The sequence below is a fragment of the Taudactylus pleione genome, unplaced genomic scaffold, assembly GCF_031769625.1.
Source record: "Taudactylus pleione unplaced genomic scaffold, aTauple2 ptg000016l, whole genome shotgun sequence".
Taxonomy (NCBI): domain Eukaryota; kingdom Metazoa; phylum Chordata; class Amphibia; order Anura; family Myobatrachidae; genus Taudactylus; species Taudactylus pleione.
In genome coordinates this window covers 731,286-746,965 of record NW_028284418.1, presented here as the reverse complement: position 1 = coordinate 746,965, position 15,680 = coordinate 731,286, and the positions used below count along the sequence as shown (strand labels likewise).

Sequence of the window (15,680 nt, the reverse complement as noted above, 5' to 3'; positions counted from 1 at the left end):
TAAGGTGCTAGTCATTACATGAATGTAATTTTCTGTGATTGAATTAAGACACGCCCATATAAATGACTAGCGCCTTACACTTTTTTTTTTTTTTTTTTCCATTTTCTTCTGATAATCAGATTTTTGGGGGATATCCAGTATTCCCCCATCTGTGGAGGGCAAGCTGTCAGTAGGTTAGTATCTATTAAGCTTTATAATTGGTGTGACACATTTATTTAGGGTGGTTAGCGCCTGGTTATTTGGTTCATCCAAATAGTTGGCTGGTTGGAATGAAAATCCGGTAATGTATGGGAGCAAATGACAATCGACAATTTGTTCCCAAACACCAGAAAACACGAAAAAGGTCGGTTTGATTTAAACAACTTGTCTGAACAGCAGCTTTCGTCCGTTTTCCGGTGTTTGGGAGAAAATGGCTGATTGTCATTTTCTCCCATGCATTACCGGATTTTCATTCCAAACAACCAACTAGTTGGATGGTTGGAGGAAATTTGGTCTGGTGTATGGCCAGCTTAACATGTGCTGTCCCCGCGGACAAAAGTTTAGCTGCCATCCTATGTTTTCAGTCACTATACAAATAATTCCTGAACAACATAAGGTAAAATAAAGGACATTACTAATTCTGTTACTTTCATTGGAGGAATCTTAACGCCAATCCCCAAGAACCAGTAACAGAAGACTCATGAGAGATAATACTGGCACAATGCTTGGTAAAAGGCTATGGTGTCTATTTACTAAGCTGTGTTAGGAGATAAAGTGAACGGTGATAGGAGCTGATTGGCTGGTACCTTATCATCTTTCACTTTATTTCCTAACACAGCTTAGTAAATGTCTGAATGACTCCAACAAGATGTATAATGCTGATTCCAATCTCAGGAGGTCTTGTATATACTGTATGTACACTTTTTGAGGCATAGGTGATTTTAAGAAGGTCCTGCAGGTCTCTAATCCCCTTAAGCCAAACATAGGAAATACTGTTCTGTTGAGGAAAAGTACAGTTCATGTACCGCTACTTTAGGCCAGAATGTGACTATACAAAGACAGAATCCTTTTTATAGTTCTTATTAATGCACACTTTTCAACAAATTAAGTGATTTTTGGCAGACTATGTTATGAAGAGTATACGCTGCTTTGTCAACTATGTTAGTATTTATATTTTATGCATATTGGGCCTGATTCAGATGTGGACGCAATGCCGATACTTTACCAGACTGAGCGATTGTTAGCCTTTGCTCATGCGTGTAAGCCACACCACGCAGCGATTGAATTACAATTACACTCTCACAGAGGATTCGCTTGCAAATTGAGTGACATGTAGTCAGCATTTGGTGGTGGTAACGGGGGTGGCTAGAGAAACATAGGCTTGTCTGACTGTTTAAACACTATTTTCAGGACATGCTGAAATTAGCCACTGCATCCTTGCTTGCAGCAGGAGAGCCCCCTGTGTGTTTGGAGACTAACTGTGTCTGCGACAGCTTAGACTTACTCAGAAGACTAATGGCCGTCTGATCTGCAATCAGTGTTTCTGATGTTTCCGGTTTTGAACGTGAGCAGCGGATGTGAGATGCTTTCAGTGGGTGTCTCTAAGCACTGGACAGCGGGTGAGTCATTAGCATATTTCCGCAGTTGCGATGCGTGAGAGATTGCAGCTGCAATGGCACTTGTGTCCACATCTGAATCAGGCCCATTATTCATATATGCTAGAAGACCACAGTATGAAGGTTACTGCTGGAGAACATATAAAGGTAAATTTGAATCCATCGTATGGTAATCCTGACCTCTCACTTTTGTGAGAGTCATCAGAGTTGACCAGATGCTTACCAATCCAACACTCCAACCGGGCACATGGGGTGGTCTTTACCACATCCGGAGGATCTACTCCTACGTTGAGACACAGCACAAGAGCCACGCTCACAGTTTTCATCTACAAGAAAGAAGAAGAAAAAAAAAAAAAAGATTTGAGGATTGTTTGTACACAGCAGATAATGGAAAATAAAAGCATTGCATATGAATATAGTGGAGTAATTAGAAGTATTACCAAAGAGAATGAACATGATCTCCATAATATACAGTACAAAATGAATTACCACCTTTCTAATTTGGAAGGAATATCAGAAGTTGGAATGGGATGCAGAATCCTACCCAAGCAGACTTCTAAGATTAAGTTTATATCAGTTTATTCCAAAAAGCTGCTTTAGGTGGAATTAGCCTTCATCTAGAACAAGATAATCATGGCTCACAAGCACAATTGTGTTTTACCAACAATGTATAGAAGTATCGTATTTGGCCTTTCATGCAAAGCACAGCATGTCATCTACAAAGGCCTATTTCCCTTAGCTGTTCCTAATACCCAATGAGAGTTCCAGGATTTGGTTTGGTTTCTGACAACATCCCTATTTGCAATACAAATAAAAACTGCACAGTACCACACCTCCTAATGTAAGCGAGATGCCATACCCTGCCTCGTTGTGCACTGCCAATTTTGCTGTCCCAACAGCAAAAGTGGCAGTGCAAGCTGGGATGTGTAGTTCGGCAGCACAGTTTGCTTACCCATTATATATAAAAATGGTTATTGGAAACAAAACTTAACAATAATATGGCCATGCCTAACGCTCAGATAAAAAGATATTGCATGATAAAGCAAAGCAAGTATTAGAAATAAAGCCCAGGGAACAATAATAATATTGTATCCTGAAATGCCCACCATCAACATGTAATCAGATTGTCATTGATGCTCAATCGCTCTTATCGGAGGCCATATTCAGACGAAAAATCTGCACCTGCCATTGGGCAGGTGGAAATTTTGATTGTGGAGTCTAAAGATGCTCAAGGTGGTATTACAGAGTCTATAGACCATGTCAGTGGGCGTCTCAGTCCTTATACATCCAATACGCACGGATGTACACCAGGGAAGGGCTGTACAGCGCCATTTGCATCAAGTCAGAGACAGTTGACCTCAAATAGACGCAGCCACAGCTGTGTCCTCCACTGAATCAGGCCCATTCTGTGTAAACAGAAGTTATGTCCATAACTGTATAAATACATGTTTAAAAACAAAAGGTTAGTACAGGGGAGAAGTGAACTGATCACAGAACACTCATATTATATCCTGGGACTACCTCCCCGATAAGGTACAGCCTAGATCACATGCTGCATCTGGGGCTTCTCTAACCTGTAAGGGGAACTTATTACTACAATCTCATTACACAAGTCTTATAAATAAAAACATAAGCCAGTCCCGGCAGCCAAGTGTCATTCGGAAACAGGAGCTTGTTGTGCACATTTGATAGGGAATTATGGTGATGATCACTGTTTAACTTGTGATGTTGGCATTGAAGACTGAGGGAAATCCCTCGTCAAATGTAGATCAGAGATTTTGGAGCTGGGCCTGAATTAATAAAACACACTGATGTCATGTCTAGTGGTAGAATCGTGTCCCTTCAGTAGAATTTTGAAGACTTGTAGAATCTATACCAAATCCCTGCATTTTTCATAGTTTGAGGTAGCCCTTCCCTCTATTCAGAAACTATTAATTGGGGTTTTATTTTAGTAGTTCACTTTAGTACAGGATTAGCAGTAGGGATCCCGATCAGTGAGATCCAGGAATTTGGCCTAAAAAAGTCCAGGATTTTAAATCCTAGAACTGCTACCTCCAATCCCGGGATTAGTTAAATAAAAATTGTATCAGGCTGTGACTGAAGCCGCAGCATCCTCCGCAGCAAGTGCTAAATTAACTTCTGGACTGTAAATGGGAATGCGCGTTGTGATATCATAGGCAGGCAGATGCCCAGACAGAGCACTACCTACAGACTGCAGTAGTGTGACTGAGGCAGGCAGGCAGAGTCTCTGAGACGGCTGAGGGAGGAACTGGGAGGCAGAGCTTCTCTCCTCTTCCACTGTGTGACTGGCTGTCTCTCTGAGTTGAAGTAGATGACTCTGGAAGTTAGTTTTGCTGCCTTTGGGAATCTGACAGCAGGTGAGGTCAGGTGACAGGTCAGTCTTCTGTGGGGGGCTGGAGCAGTGAATGTGTTTTATTTTTTTTCCTGTGGGGGCAATGGATGTGTGTTTTATTTTTTTCCTGTGAGGAGCCAATAGGTTTGTGTTTTTTTCCATAGAAAACTGACAGAATAATAGTTTCTTTGTACAATTTAATCCCGGGGATCAGCAGCTCTGCTGTTAGGTAACCGACAATGCATTTTACATGGTCTACATTTCTAATTAACAGATTAACTTGTTTTTTGAACTATTATTTGCAATCTTGATCTCTAAAATGTGACTCCTTTCAATCTGTGGACCAGAGCAGTTATAAAGATAAGCCCTAAACATAAGCATGTGGTTACAGGTACAGCAAGGAAGCGTTCTCAGAGAGAAGAGAAAGCTTAGAATAAGAGGTCATGCTATGAAGCTGATAGGAAAACGTGATAGACACAGGCTTTACGCAATAAGAGGTAAGTGCGTGGCACTGCCTCGCAGAGACACACGGAGAAATACCTTAACCGAATTATGGAGGAATAGGAGAAGTTATGAGAGCATCTGCAGATCAGACACGTTTCCATATCTTCAGAAAGAGAGAGTGGTCAGCCTTTAGGTGTTATGGGAATAGCATGATAACCATATAGACTACACCTCAATATGTTTAGATGAGACAGACAAAACAGTGTGTTACCACATAAGTCAACCCTGAGAGATGCCTCAGCTCGTGACTGGAAAAAATATACAATGAAACAGAGTTGCACAGCATACAAGTTATCCTACTACAGGCACTTTACCAGTTTCAGAAATATAAGACCTCTGCTTACTGTACAAAACAAGGACGCACTGCACACAGTACCTTTAATTATTACTCAGTAACATTATGAAAGCAGAACAAGGAACAAAGAAAATATATTTTCATTGCAGCCTTTTGGCAATGTTGCACCAATGAGGTTGTTAGAGCATGAGGGGATGCAGTCAGGAAGCCAACGGTCGAAATGCCGACCGCCAGCCTCACGACTGTCTAATCCCAGCAAGGGTCTAATGACAGGCGTTGAAATCCCAACGCCTGTAATTTTACCTACGCGGGGAGCCCGACGCCCGGCATAATGATTGAAGAGAGGCGAGCGCGGACAGCCGCGCAGGGGGGGGTGGGTTAGGTTAGGGGCTCCCGGGGGGGACCTGGTTAGGCAGCCCCGAGGGAGGGTTAGGATAGGGGAAGGGGGGGTTAGGGTTAGGCACCCCCGGGGGGAGGTTAGGGTTAGGTTAGGTTTAGGCTGCGGGGAAGGGGGGGGGGGGGGTCAGGTTTTGGCAGTTAGCGGGGGTTAGGCACTTGGGGAGAGGTTAGGGTTCGGCACCCCTAAGGGAGGGTTAGGGTTATGGGGGGGTTAGGTTAGTAAATGGTTAAAATACTTACCTGTGGGGATCTTCACTGCTGGTTTTCCAGCACCTGGATTTGAACCGGACGTATTGCATACCGATCCCGACCCAATACCTTACCATCAAAAGACAGACTGTTTCTCCATTGTCAGGTCTTATCAGTGTAGGACAGGGTTTTCTGCTCTCATCTGCTCTAAACACAACTCTGCAAGATAGTTAAGCCACTTCAGGTCAAGAGAATACATTCTCAAGTCTGTCACACTGTTTATAATTGGTCATTGGGCATCAAAGTGCTATTACACTGAAGTGGAATGGATGGTAATTCAGCTTATCTCACTTGAGGAAACAATATGGCAGCGTTCACTCATGTATATAAATATAGAATAGGGCTTTTGGAATAAATACTCTTATTAAAAAGAACCACAGGGCAAATGAGAAACACCCCTCAAAACAGAAGCTAAAGGCACCAAGGATGCTTGGATATGTGTCATAAAGGTCCAAACTTTTCAACACCAGCAAAGCCACCCACTACCAGCCTCCCCCGAGTCTTCATTAGGATTCTGAACAGGAGGGAAAAAACACTTTCAGCAAAGCCGAAGTCTTTGCAAATGTATAATTTATAAGGAAAGCAAGAAAACTAGAGCGCACAGCAGACATGAGCTACTAGCAGTACTAACAAACAGCAGATTCATTACAAAATCACCAGTAATGGAGTATTTACTTGAAATACGGGGGCAGAATAAAAGAACATAATTGTGTCATATAAACATTAATCATACTGACCATGCAACATAATCAGATTCAATACTCAATGGTGTAATGTACAGCAAAACAAACCCCGTATACATATTGAAGCACTGTGCTCGACGCTATATGAAAACTACATGGACCAGAATTAACTGAATCAGGACTAGCCTGTACCCATCCCCCTGTTACTGCCCGTTAGGCTCGTATAAACAGTGTTCTATATATCACAGTCCATACCCATGGTCCAGTCACTGCAATATGCTACACTACATCATCCACAATGCATAGTTACTGACTTCCTGGAGGGTGCTGCCAAGTAGGAAAGGCCAGGGTGTGGCACAGCCAAGTAGGCAGCGTGGTGGGCATTACAGCATGATTGCATCATCGCCCCCCCCTCCCCCTTATACAATGCAGAGATTACTATATTACACCTGAGGGGTGTCCTGTGTTGGCGGTAAAACCACATTATAAGCAGCTGTATGGATGAAGGGTGTGAGCCTTCAGATTGCGGAAAAAGTTAAATACAAACAGATTACAGAGCTCAATCTAAAAAATACATGCGACAAGGTGAAATTATAAAAACATATTTAACAGACCTATATGTTAAAAAAAGGTAACATGGAAATCATACTAAAAAATACCAATTGGAACAATTTAAGATAGCAGCAATGATCAAATTGTATATATTGCCCTAGAAATTCCAGGATGGAGTCCCGAATATAAGTCGGCAAATTAAATGTCCTTAATAAAGAAGTGATTAATAAATGCAAAGGTGGCCAGATCAAAGTGGATAAAGTTAGTTTATCAGTCCATGGTAGGTTTCATCAGGTATTTAGCAAGAAGTCCTCACAAAAGTTTGTGTTGAATTCCTGGAGTAATGAGCTGGATAAATCGTTTGCAGCACACAAAGGTCTCGGCTGTATAAAGTGCAGTGCAGGGTAACTCCAATCCTGGTAGCTTGCTGGAAATTGTAGTCCTTGCTTAACGAGTACTCTCAGCTTCATCAGAAGCAAATATAACTTGTGCTGCTCCATTTGGGGATTTTTGGGGAGATACCAGCATTGTGAAGTGGTAGGAGGGCCACAATGACGCAATGTATTGTGTCATCTGCCACAAAGACCGTCTGCTTCACCAGGGAAATAGACGGCCTTACGGGGAGTTAGGGTTGGGTAGCGGAGGGGGATTCCCTGTCAGGATGCCGCTGTCGGTATTATGACCACCGGCTTCCCGATCGTCGGGATTCCATACCCAACCCGCTGCAATGGTTTTCCTTTAAAGACCAGCTTTTACAATGTACCTGTTAACATGAATTAATGTTTAATTTGTAAAAGTGCACCTTGCCCCCCTTTCTCTTTCCTCATGGATGTGGCTCAATATGATAAAGGGAGAGCAGATAGGCTGTACAAGATTATAAGAAAGCTGCAGTTGCCTGTTGGTAGTACAAGAACCCTTTATATATCAAATGAATCAGTGCAGTCTCATTAAGCGGTTTTGTCGCATTGTGATAAAGATCCATAGAGTTGCACGGGACCTGGCTCTCAGAGAAGGGCTGTTTGGCGTGATTGCGGCAACAGTGTATGAGGACATCAGTATCATGGCAGTTCTATTAATCATACTACAATCGTAGTAGCAGAACAATGAGGGGAATCAGGAGGTGGAGTAGAGACAGTCAATTTGCATTATACAGTGCCAAGCTGTCAATACAAGAACCAGGTTGTTGGATTCCTCTTTAATAACGCACCATCCTGTGCGACCGCACCAGCAACAGACGGTATGCCAAACCTTCACCTGCAAGCACCAGCTTTATTGTCAATTTTTTTTACTACAGTTTGTGTCATTGGTTTAAAGGGGACGTAGTTACCATTCCCAGCGGTCGGAATGCTGGGGTTCAGAATACCGGCGCCGGATTCCCTGCTTCAGAATTCCAACCGCCGGCAGCCCGATGCTAAGTATTAGGTTTAGGCTTAGGCACTAGGGGGAGGGCTAGGCTGTGGGAAGGGGGAGAAGAGTTAGGGTGCGGAAAAGGTGGGTAGGGGGAGGGTTAGACTACATACCTTTGTGCGTCTGTATTCTGACTGTTTTAACTTGTTACTGAAGTTACAGGCAATGTGAGGCCTTTTTAAAGGTTAAAGGGTCGCCCTTATGGCCCCTGAAGTGTATTAGTTTCTCTATCACTGCTTTATGGGGATTTATGCTGAAAAAGAAATTTCAATAATCTAGATATTTTTTGCCAAACAAACCTGGGTACTTGAATATATGGGAGATACTTATTTATCAATCAATATTCACTCAGACTGAAGAGAGGCTCACGTTTATACAGTATGTGGATAATGCTGGGTCCAGGCATATAGTCTTTCTTGTTTGGGTCCTAGTGTGATCTAAGGTTTGTAACGTGACACCAGCATTGCACCTGCAGGTAAGTCTAGTGGGAAAGTTAAGGCCATTTCTACTTTTGCGTTATTGGCTCATAACAGACCAATCACATGAGACTGCTATTTAAAGTTGGTTAGCTTAACATATTTAACTGTTACATAGAACCGACAAGAGTTCAGTAGCAGCAGTCTGGGTTCTGGATAGGGGAAAGGCACACACAGGCAGATATGTTGGGGCGATCAATTGATCGGCCAATATACCTTGTGTGTGTCGGCCAGTGTGTACCAGCAATATGTCTGTGAACGACGTCATTCACAGACATATCGCGTCGGCTGTGCTGCACAGCCGATGCCCAATGTATATGCAGATATTCACTTGCAGCAGAGGCAGCGGGGAAGGGGGCGTGACACGCCCCCGGGCAACGGGACCCACGGCCAGATAACAGATGATGGTTATTCAGATGAACAACCATCATCGGCAGATATGTCTGAAGATCACTCTATCTGCAGATATATCTGTTAGGTGTGTACCCAGCTATAGTCAAATATTTTACTTATTGTATTGCAACATCATGGAACATATGGGGAAAAATAAAGTAGGTTTTTATTTCCTTCTGGTCTCTGGTATAGGATACACTGACAATGTATATAAAAAGAAAATACTGCGTATTTAGGAGTCGGCAAAGGGGAGAGTTGTGATTATGTCCAACAGATCTCTTTTACGAACCATAAATTAATATGCCCTACTATGTATTTGAAGAAAAAAATGGATTGTGCAGGTTAACAGCTTAATAAGTGGAAGAGCATTTGTAATAGCATGCCTGCTTGGCATCACCATGCATTTCTTCACATTTCACGGTTCTCCCATTTCACATATACACAATGTCAGCCATGAAAAGTGGATGTGTCGAAATAGTATCAAATCTCCCCACAAACACAATTGTTATGGTTTGTTTTTTTAGCCCAAAGACGTGTGCATTATGTAGGAACAGAAACTGCATTGCAGAGGAAAAGATCTATAATACATAACCAGTCGTGCTGCAAGCTGATCCACTAGTGAGAGCTACAATCTGTATCTGAGGCTGCACAGAATGCTTATGTTAAATTGACCTTTTCCTATAATGCCGGCTGTGTTTAAAGTGTCATTGATATTTTAATATTAAATTATTGATGGGACACCACATTTTTCAGCGTTGCTTAAACATAGAATAACCCACTAACGGATAGCGAGATCTTTGCTTAGTACTCACCATATGGCAAAGACAATAAGCAAATGTGACGGATTTAAACGTGATTTTGTAGAACCTCCTGTCAAATATATCCTTATATTCAGGACCAATGGAAGGTGACTACGTGTCCCAGATGCTCCGCCTGGCCTAAATACCTACCTGTTCTAGGACAGCTGGCCAGTTCAGTCATTAAAATATATATATATATATATATCAGTATATATTCATGCGCTGAGGTATCCCCTGGAGGAAGGATGCACTCTCCTTTCTTTCAAAAAGTTAATTTATTACCAGATCCTGCGGCTCCCCGTTCCAGGCGGCCAGACTGGACTTGACTCTGTACTTCACACTACTGGGCAAAGGTTTCCAGCATGGACCCATTGTTTATCACTTGGATGATGTAAATTGATGCAGTGTTCCAGTACCTGTGCAGATTATTATTCATTGTGCACCGTTGTTACCCTTTGAATTTGAATACTGAGGTCTTGATAAAGGTTCAAGCAAGAACCGAAACGTTGACTGACCGCGACTGACCACAACTTGTTTATGCTGCTTGGGTTATTTGTGTACCCAAACATTATGTTTAATTGATAATAAATTTACTTTTTGAAAGGAGAGTACATTCTTCCTCCAGGGGATACCTCAGCATATTTATGTGGCCTGTACAGCCATTGGAAGCACCCCGAAGTTGACTGTCATATATGATGAGTGCAGGATTTGTGTGTAAAATTTTTTATATATATATATATATATATATATATATATATATATATACACACACATACACACATATACATCGTTAAACTGGAGTGTTAATGCAAAGCATCATCTCACAAAACCACATGAATTTTACCGAGAAACTGATGAAGGCAGGACAGCAAATCACTCCACATAATGACGTCAGTGGGAAAAAAACTTTAAGATCTAATAAGAAACGCTTTGCATGCGGGCAACCAGCCTATTACCTATGTTCAGGGGTCCCGCATGTACCTTCTGTCCTCGCAGGACCTGCCTCTACCTCTCCTTTATGATCCATGCATTTCACTAAACATTACCATTAGCTAGAAACATTGCTTGCCATACATCCTCAGTAACCCTCAGGCCTATTTGCTCTATGATTAAAGAAACATATAATTGTTGGAGGAAATTTGCTTCCCTGAAAGATATACAGAACTTGCAAACCATTGTGCTAAACCTATGCCTTCTGCTACACAGCTGTCAATGAACCCATACTTGTAAATCAGTTTCACGCCTCTGGTTCAATAAATCAATTTGGTGCCTGAGGCAGCTGGTATATAATTTTCCTGTACAAGAACAAGAAACCTGTAGGTGAAAGCAGAACAGTTGCCCCATTAATCAGAAGTTGTTTTCATGAAAATAATTTACTGCACAGAAAATTATGCTAGCACAATTAAGCACAGAGTGTATGTGAAAATTGCACCATATAACAAAGTAATTAAACTAATTTATGACAAGCAAAAGGTACACTGGGGCATATATACTAACAGCTAAGACAGGCTGTAACCTGCAGCAACCACAGTCAATGATCATATCAAATTTAAGCAGACTGGTGTAGTCAAAGTAAAGAAATCCTACAGGAGATTGTTTACTATTTATTACCGAGCACGTTTGTTCTTTGCACAGTGCTACAAAACTGGCATTTTCTAAGGAACATACAATTCTTAGAAGAATTTGTGACTGCTCTAACTTGTACATTAACCTCCTAAGCTGTCACCAGACATGTACCAACTCCCATGGCCATATCTATCATAGATCGATCTATCTATCTATATATATATATATATATATATATATATATATATATATATATACACACACACACACACATACTGAAGTGGCAAAAGTAATTGGATAGCAGTATGTAAAGGTAATGGTAGGTGGGGTCACCATACTGTGACGTCTTGGAAATGCCCAGACCTGGGCCTTTTGAACGGGGCATGAGAGTGGGTGCCCAAAGGTTGTGACAATTCATTGTTGTTGTCAAGTTGTCCGGACAGTCAACATACCTTGATCTACGGTGTCACGTGTGTACCTGAAATACCTCATGGAAGGCATTAACACCCACCGTGGACAGCGCAGTGGCCGACCATGGGTGCTTAATGATCATGACCACCAGCGAATAGTCAGAATTGTCTGTGGTAACAGAACAGCGACACTCAAAACACATCCACATTCAATGCAGGAGGTACCAGACGCATATCCAGCAGGTCAGTGCAGCGTTCTTTAGCTTCCATGGGATATGGGAGCAGAAGTCCCACCAGAGTGTCCCTGTTAACACTAAACACCAGACACAGCGCCTCATCTGGGCTTGTGACGTCGCTAATTGGGCCCTGGAGGACTGGCAACATGTGGCGCATGTTCGATGAGTCACTGTTTCAGTTGTCTTGGGCTGATGGTAGGGTTCGGGTGTGGCACAGACCACATGAGGCCATGGACGCCAGTTGTCAATAAGGCACTGTGCAGGTTGGTGGTGGTTCCATAATGGTGTGGGGTGTGTTCTCATGGCCCACCCTTGACCAGTAACCGCTATGTTGCTTTGCTTGATGACCATTTGCAGCCCTTCATAGACTTCATGAACCCCCACAACAATGGAATACTCTAGCAGGATAACAGTATCATTGGTCCCAAGGTGTCCAGAATTGGTTGGAGGAGCATTCTGAAGAGCTTCTGACAAATGGTGTGGCCACTCCGTTCGCTCAACAAGAACCCAATCGAGCACTTATGGGATGTGGTGGAGAGATCCATTCGCACCCAAGATCCTGCACCTACAAATATCAGGGAGCTGTGGGAAGTTATCCAGACGTCATGGGTCAACACTCCCCAAAAGTCTTCCGTCCACTTGCTGCACCTCGCTGGGCATGTCATCAGAAGAAACCACCATTGTTTTGTCAAGGCACAATGTCTATTCACACCAACACCCCTAAAATACCTATAAGAACCACCCCCACCTCCCCCATAGACAATCAATATAGTGTAAATAAAAAACAGGACTGGACAAAATAACACCCTAAACTTGCAGTGGAATGCATATGGTATGCACTCCATCATTTCTATAATTGTATATGAGCCAACAGTGTCCATATAATACCTTAGTGATTTCATCAGTTCAATATCCTGATCCAGTGTATGGGGAATAGGAGGCCGTTGGATTCTCGGGTATATCTACTGAGATAAATTACATTTGATTTTAACTATTGTATGTTTGCATTATTATCTAGCACTAATTTGTATTTTTTATATTTGGCAAGCTATGATTTCCTGATATGCATTTGTTTGAGATCATCTATCTGATACATGGAAATATTTTCATCTGAAATCTCAAGAATTATCGTGGTTCAGATAAGCACATTCATTTTTGGTACTGGGCCATCCATATTTAATTTGGTTCACATCAGTGTTTTTGGGAAGAATTTCTGCACTTGGAGGTGCAATATATATATATATATATATATATATATATAATATATATACACACACACACACCTCTCCCAAGAATTATGATAGGAGTGTCCCGCTGGTGGGAAAAGTTTCGGTGAACGATCACCGCCGAGGGAATATTCACAGTGAGGGGAGAGCTTGAGGAGAGCCCAGCACCTCCGTAAGTGCTGGGCACCCCCCGAAGTTTGTCAAATTTGCGGCTTGCCACAAGGACACGCCCCCTCCATAACCGACCACGTCCTTTTTGGGAGTGCACGCCAAAGCTCTATGCTGGAATCCCCAGCACCCTGCCCTGGCCGTAGTCTAGCGGGAACACTACATTGTGTAAATAGACAGCACTCACAGGTCATATACACCAATTCTAAGAACAGACACAGAGATATATTTACGAAGCAGCAGGATTCGAGGTACTCACCACTTTGTAAATATAGCCCTGGGTCTAGAATCAAAATCTTAGACGCATAGTCTATTCTTAGAAATCGATGTATTTGGCCTATGAGATGTCGGCACGTGTAAAAGGCTACTTCCAGCATTGTACACGTACTGGCAGTGTAACTGCAAACATGATGGTAATTCATCATTATGACAGTTGTACTGCCGGTGGGTGTTAAAATGCTGTAAGTTGCAGTTCACATGTGCCGACATATAGGCGCCTGCCTCCCAGGGTCCTCATAACGCTTTTTGACATTCTGATTGTCATTAAGCAAACTACATCTGAGAGGGAGAACGCTCATAGTGCAATATATATGTCAAATTGGCACTTACAATCAAAGTGATATATTAATTAGGTACTTATCTGATTTCAATAAAAATCATTAGGCCCCCACGCTAATCAAAAACAGATCAAATGATTCCGGTCTACAATAATGGAATTTTCTGTTTATACTGGATTGTCACAAAAAAAAAAAAGGTGGACTGCCACCTGTGTTCATATTGATTTGAGGCAAGTGAATCTGCTCAGATTTCCAAGAAATGATTGAGAACTAATGCTAGGTACACACTTGGTGGTATACCGCTTGCTCGATCAACGAGCAATATATATCACAAGTGCATCTGCGGGTGTGTACACCCGACATGTCTGGGAACAACGTTGCATGCAGACATTTCAGGTCAACACTGCAGCACAGCAGATGCCTGCATGTGTTTATAGGCAACCTGCCGATCGCCTATACACTGGCTGCAGGGACCGCTGACATTGACATCACAACTGGCCAGACAAATTTAAATGCCCGCCCAGCTGTGATGTCAGCCCAGGCACATCGAGCAGCCGTCCCGCTTTGAGTAGTGGGCGGGGCTAGGATGGAGGGAGTGTGAATTTTGCTATAAGGCCTAGCTACGTCCCTGCTTTTCACACTTGTGTGTCCAAGTCCATTAAAGTCAGGCAGACCCAAGGGCAGTGAGAATAAAAAGTGTAATCCATCCCCTGATGCAGTTAAATGAATATACATTCTACCAGAGACTACACCAAAACAACTAAACAATATAGGCAGAGTCTTCTACAGATGAAATAGAATTTTTGGGTCTATTGTAAATTAACAAGATTTAAAAAAAAAAAAAACACACAAACAAACAAACAATCCCTAAAGTAATGAACATGCACCTTCTGAAGAAAAAAAAGCCACATAAAATCAATTTGAAGCATACGCCACTCCTACATCTGAAGAGGTAGGGTAGGAATAGAAGGAATCTAGGAACATAATGTAATTAGTTTGTAGTGAGCTCAGATGACATGCCCAGAGGTAAGATGTTCAGCACATAAAATCGCTGCCTGTGCCACATGACGTCACTGTGTATTTGACTCACTCTTCAGCATATTGTTTTAGCCCACAGAAACACTGCCTATATACTCTATATAATGTAGATGACAGGTACTTTAAGTTAGTTTGTCATTGTGGACCAGAGGCTGCAACTCTGCACACATGTTGGAGAAGTGGTCAGGAGAATTTCAGACCATTGCAGATTAATAATATTTCAATAATGCTCATAATTCTAGTCAGGTATGATCGCTATCCCACATGGTACCCTTAGTAGGATATATCCATTCTGAAAAGCAATAACATAATACTTAAGCTTCACTACTGATTTCCCCACTCCTAAAGCCTCCCAAACTCTTTATGATTTTAATACCCTTAAGAGTGCAATCTCATTACATTTTATTCCAATGCAAGTCCATGGCAAGACCCACCTTAAAGTACAGCTTTGCAGAAATTGTAGATCTTTGTTTTCCAAGCATATATAGTAGGATTTCAATCAATTATTGTTCATTAAAATAAATTCACTTCTGCTCTTTCCTTGAATATTCTGGCGAGATGTTCAATTCCATTTCATAATACTTGAACAGACAGACACTAATGCAAGCACATCTTGGGTTAAACAGATATGACCATAGGGCCTGATTAAGCTGCGGACGTAATTCAGTCTTTTACGCAGATTCCTGATGTTCATACTCATATCCGTACTGTGCATGTGCAGTAAAGGTCTGCGATATCGCTCGCAGTTTCGCAGCAGACTGTCAGTGATTGAC

General features: G+C 42.1%; 1 protein-coding gene across 5 annotated transcripts in view; it reads right to left on the bottom strand.

Moving 5' to 3' along the window:
• RPTOR (regulatory associated protein of MTOR complex 1) overlaps positions 1 to 15,680 on the bottom strand; it is a 319,880-nt gene that overhangs the window by 239,108 nt on the left and 65,092 nt on the right. For all 5 annotated transcript variants that reach the window (XM_088474208.1, XM_088474236.1, XM_088474218.1 and 2 more), the window contains exon 2: positions 1,819 to 1,921. In XM_088474208.1, the coding sequence (XP_088330334.1) occupies positions 1,819 to 1,921 (103 nt within the window). The remainder of the gene's footprint in view (positions 1 to 1,818; positions 1,922 to 15,680) is intronic.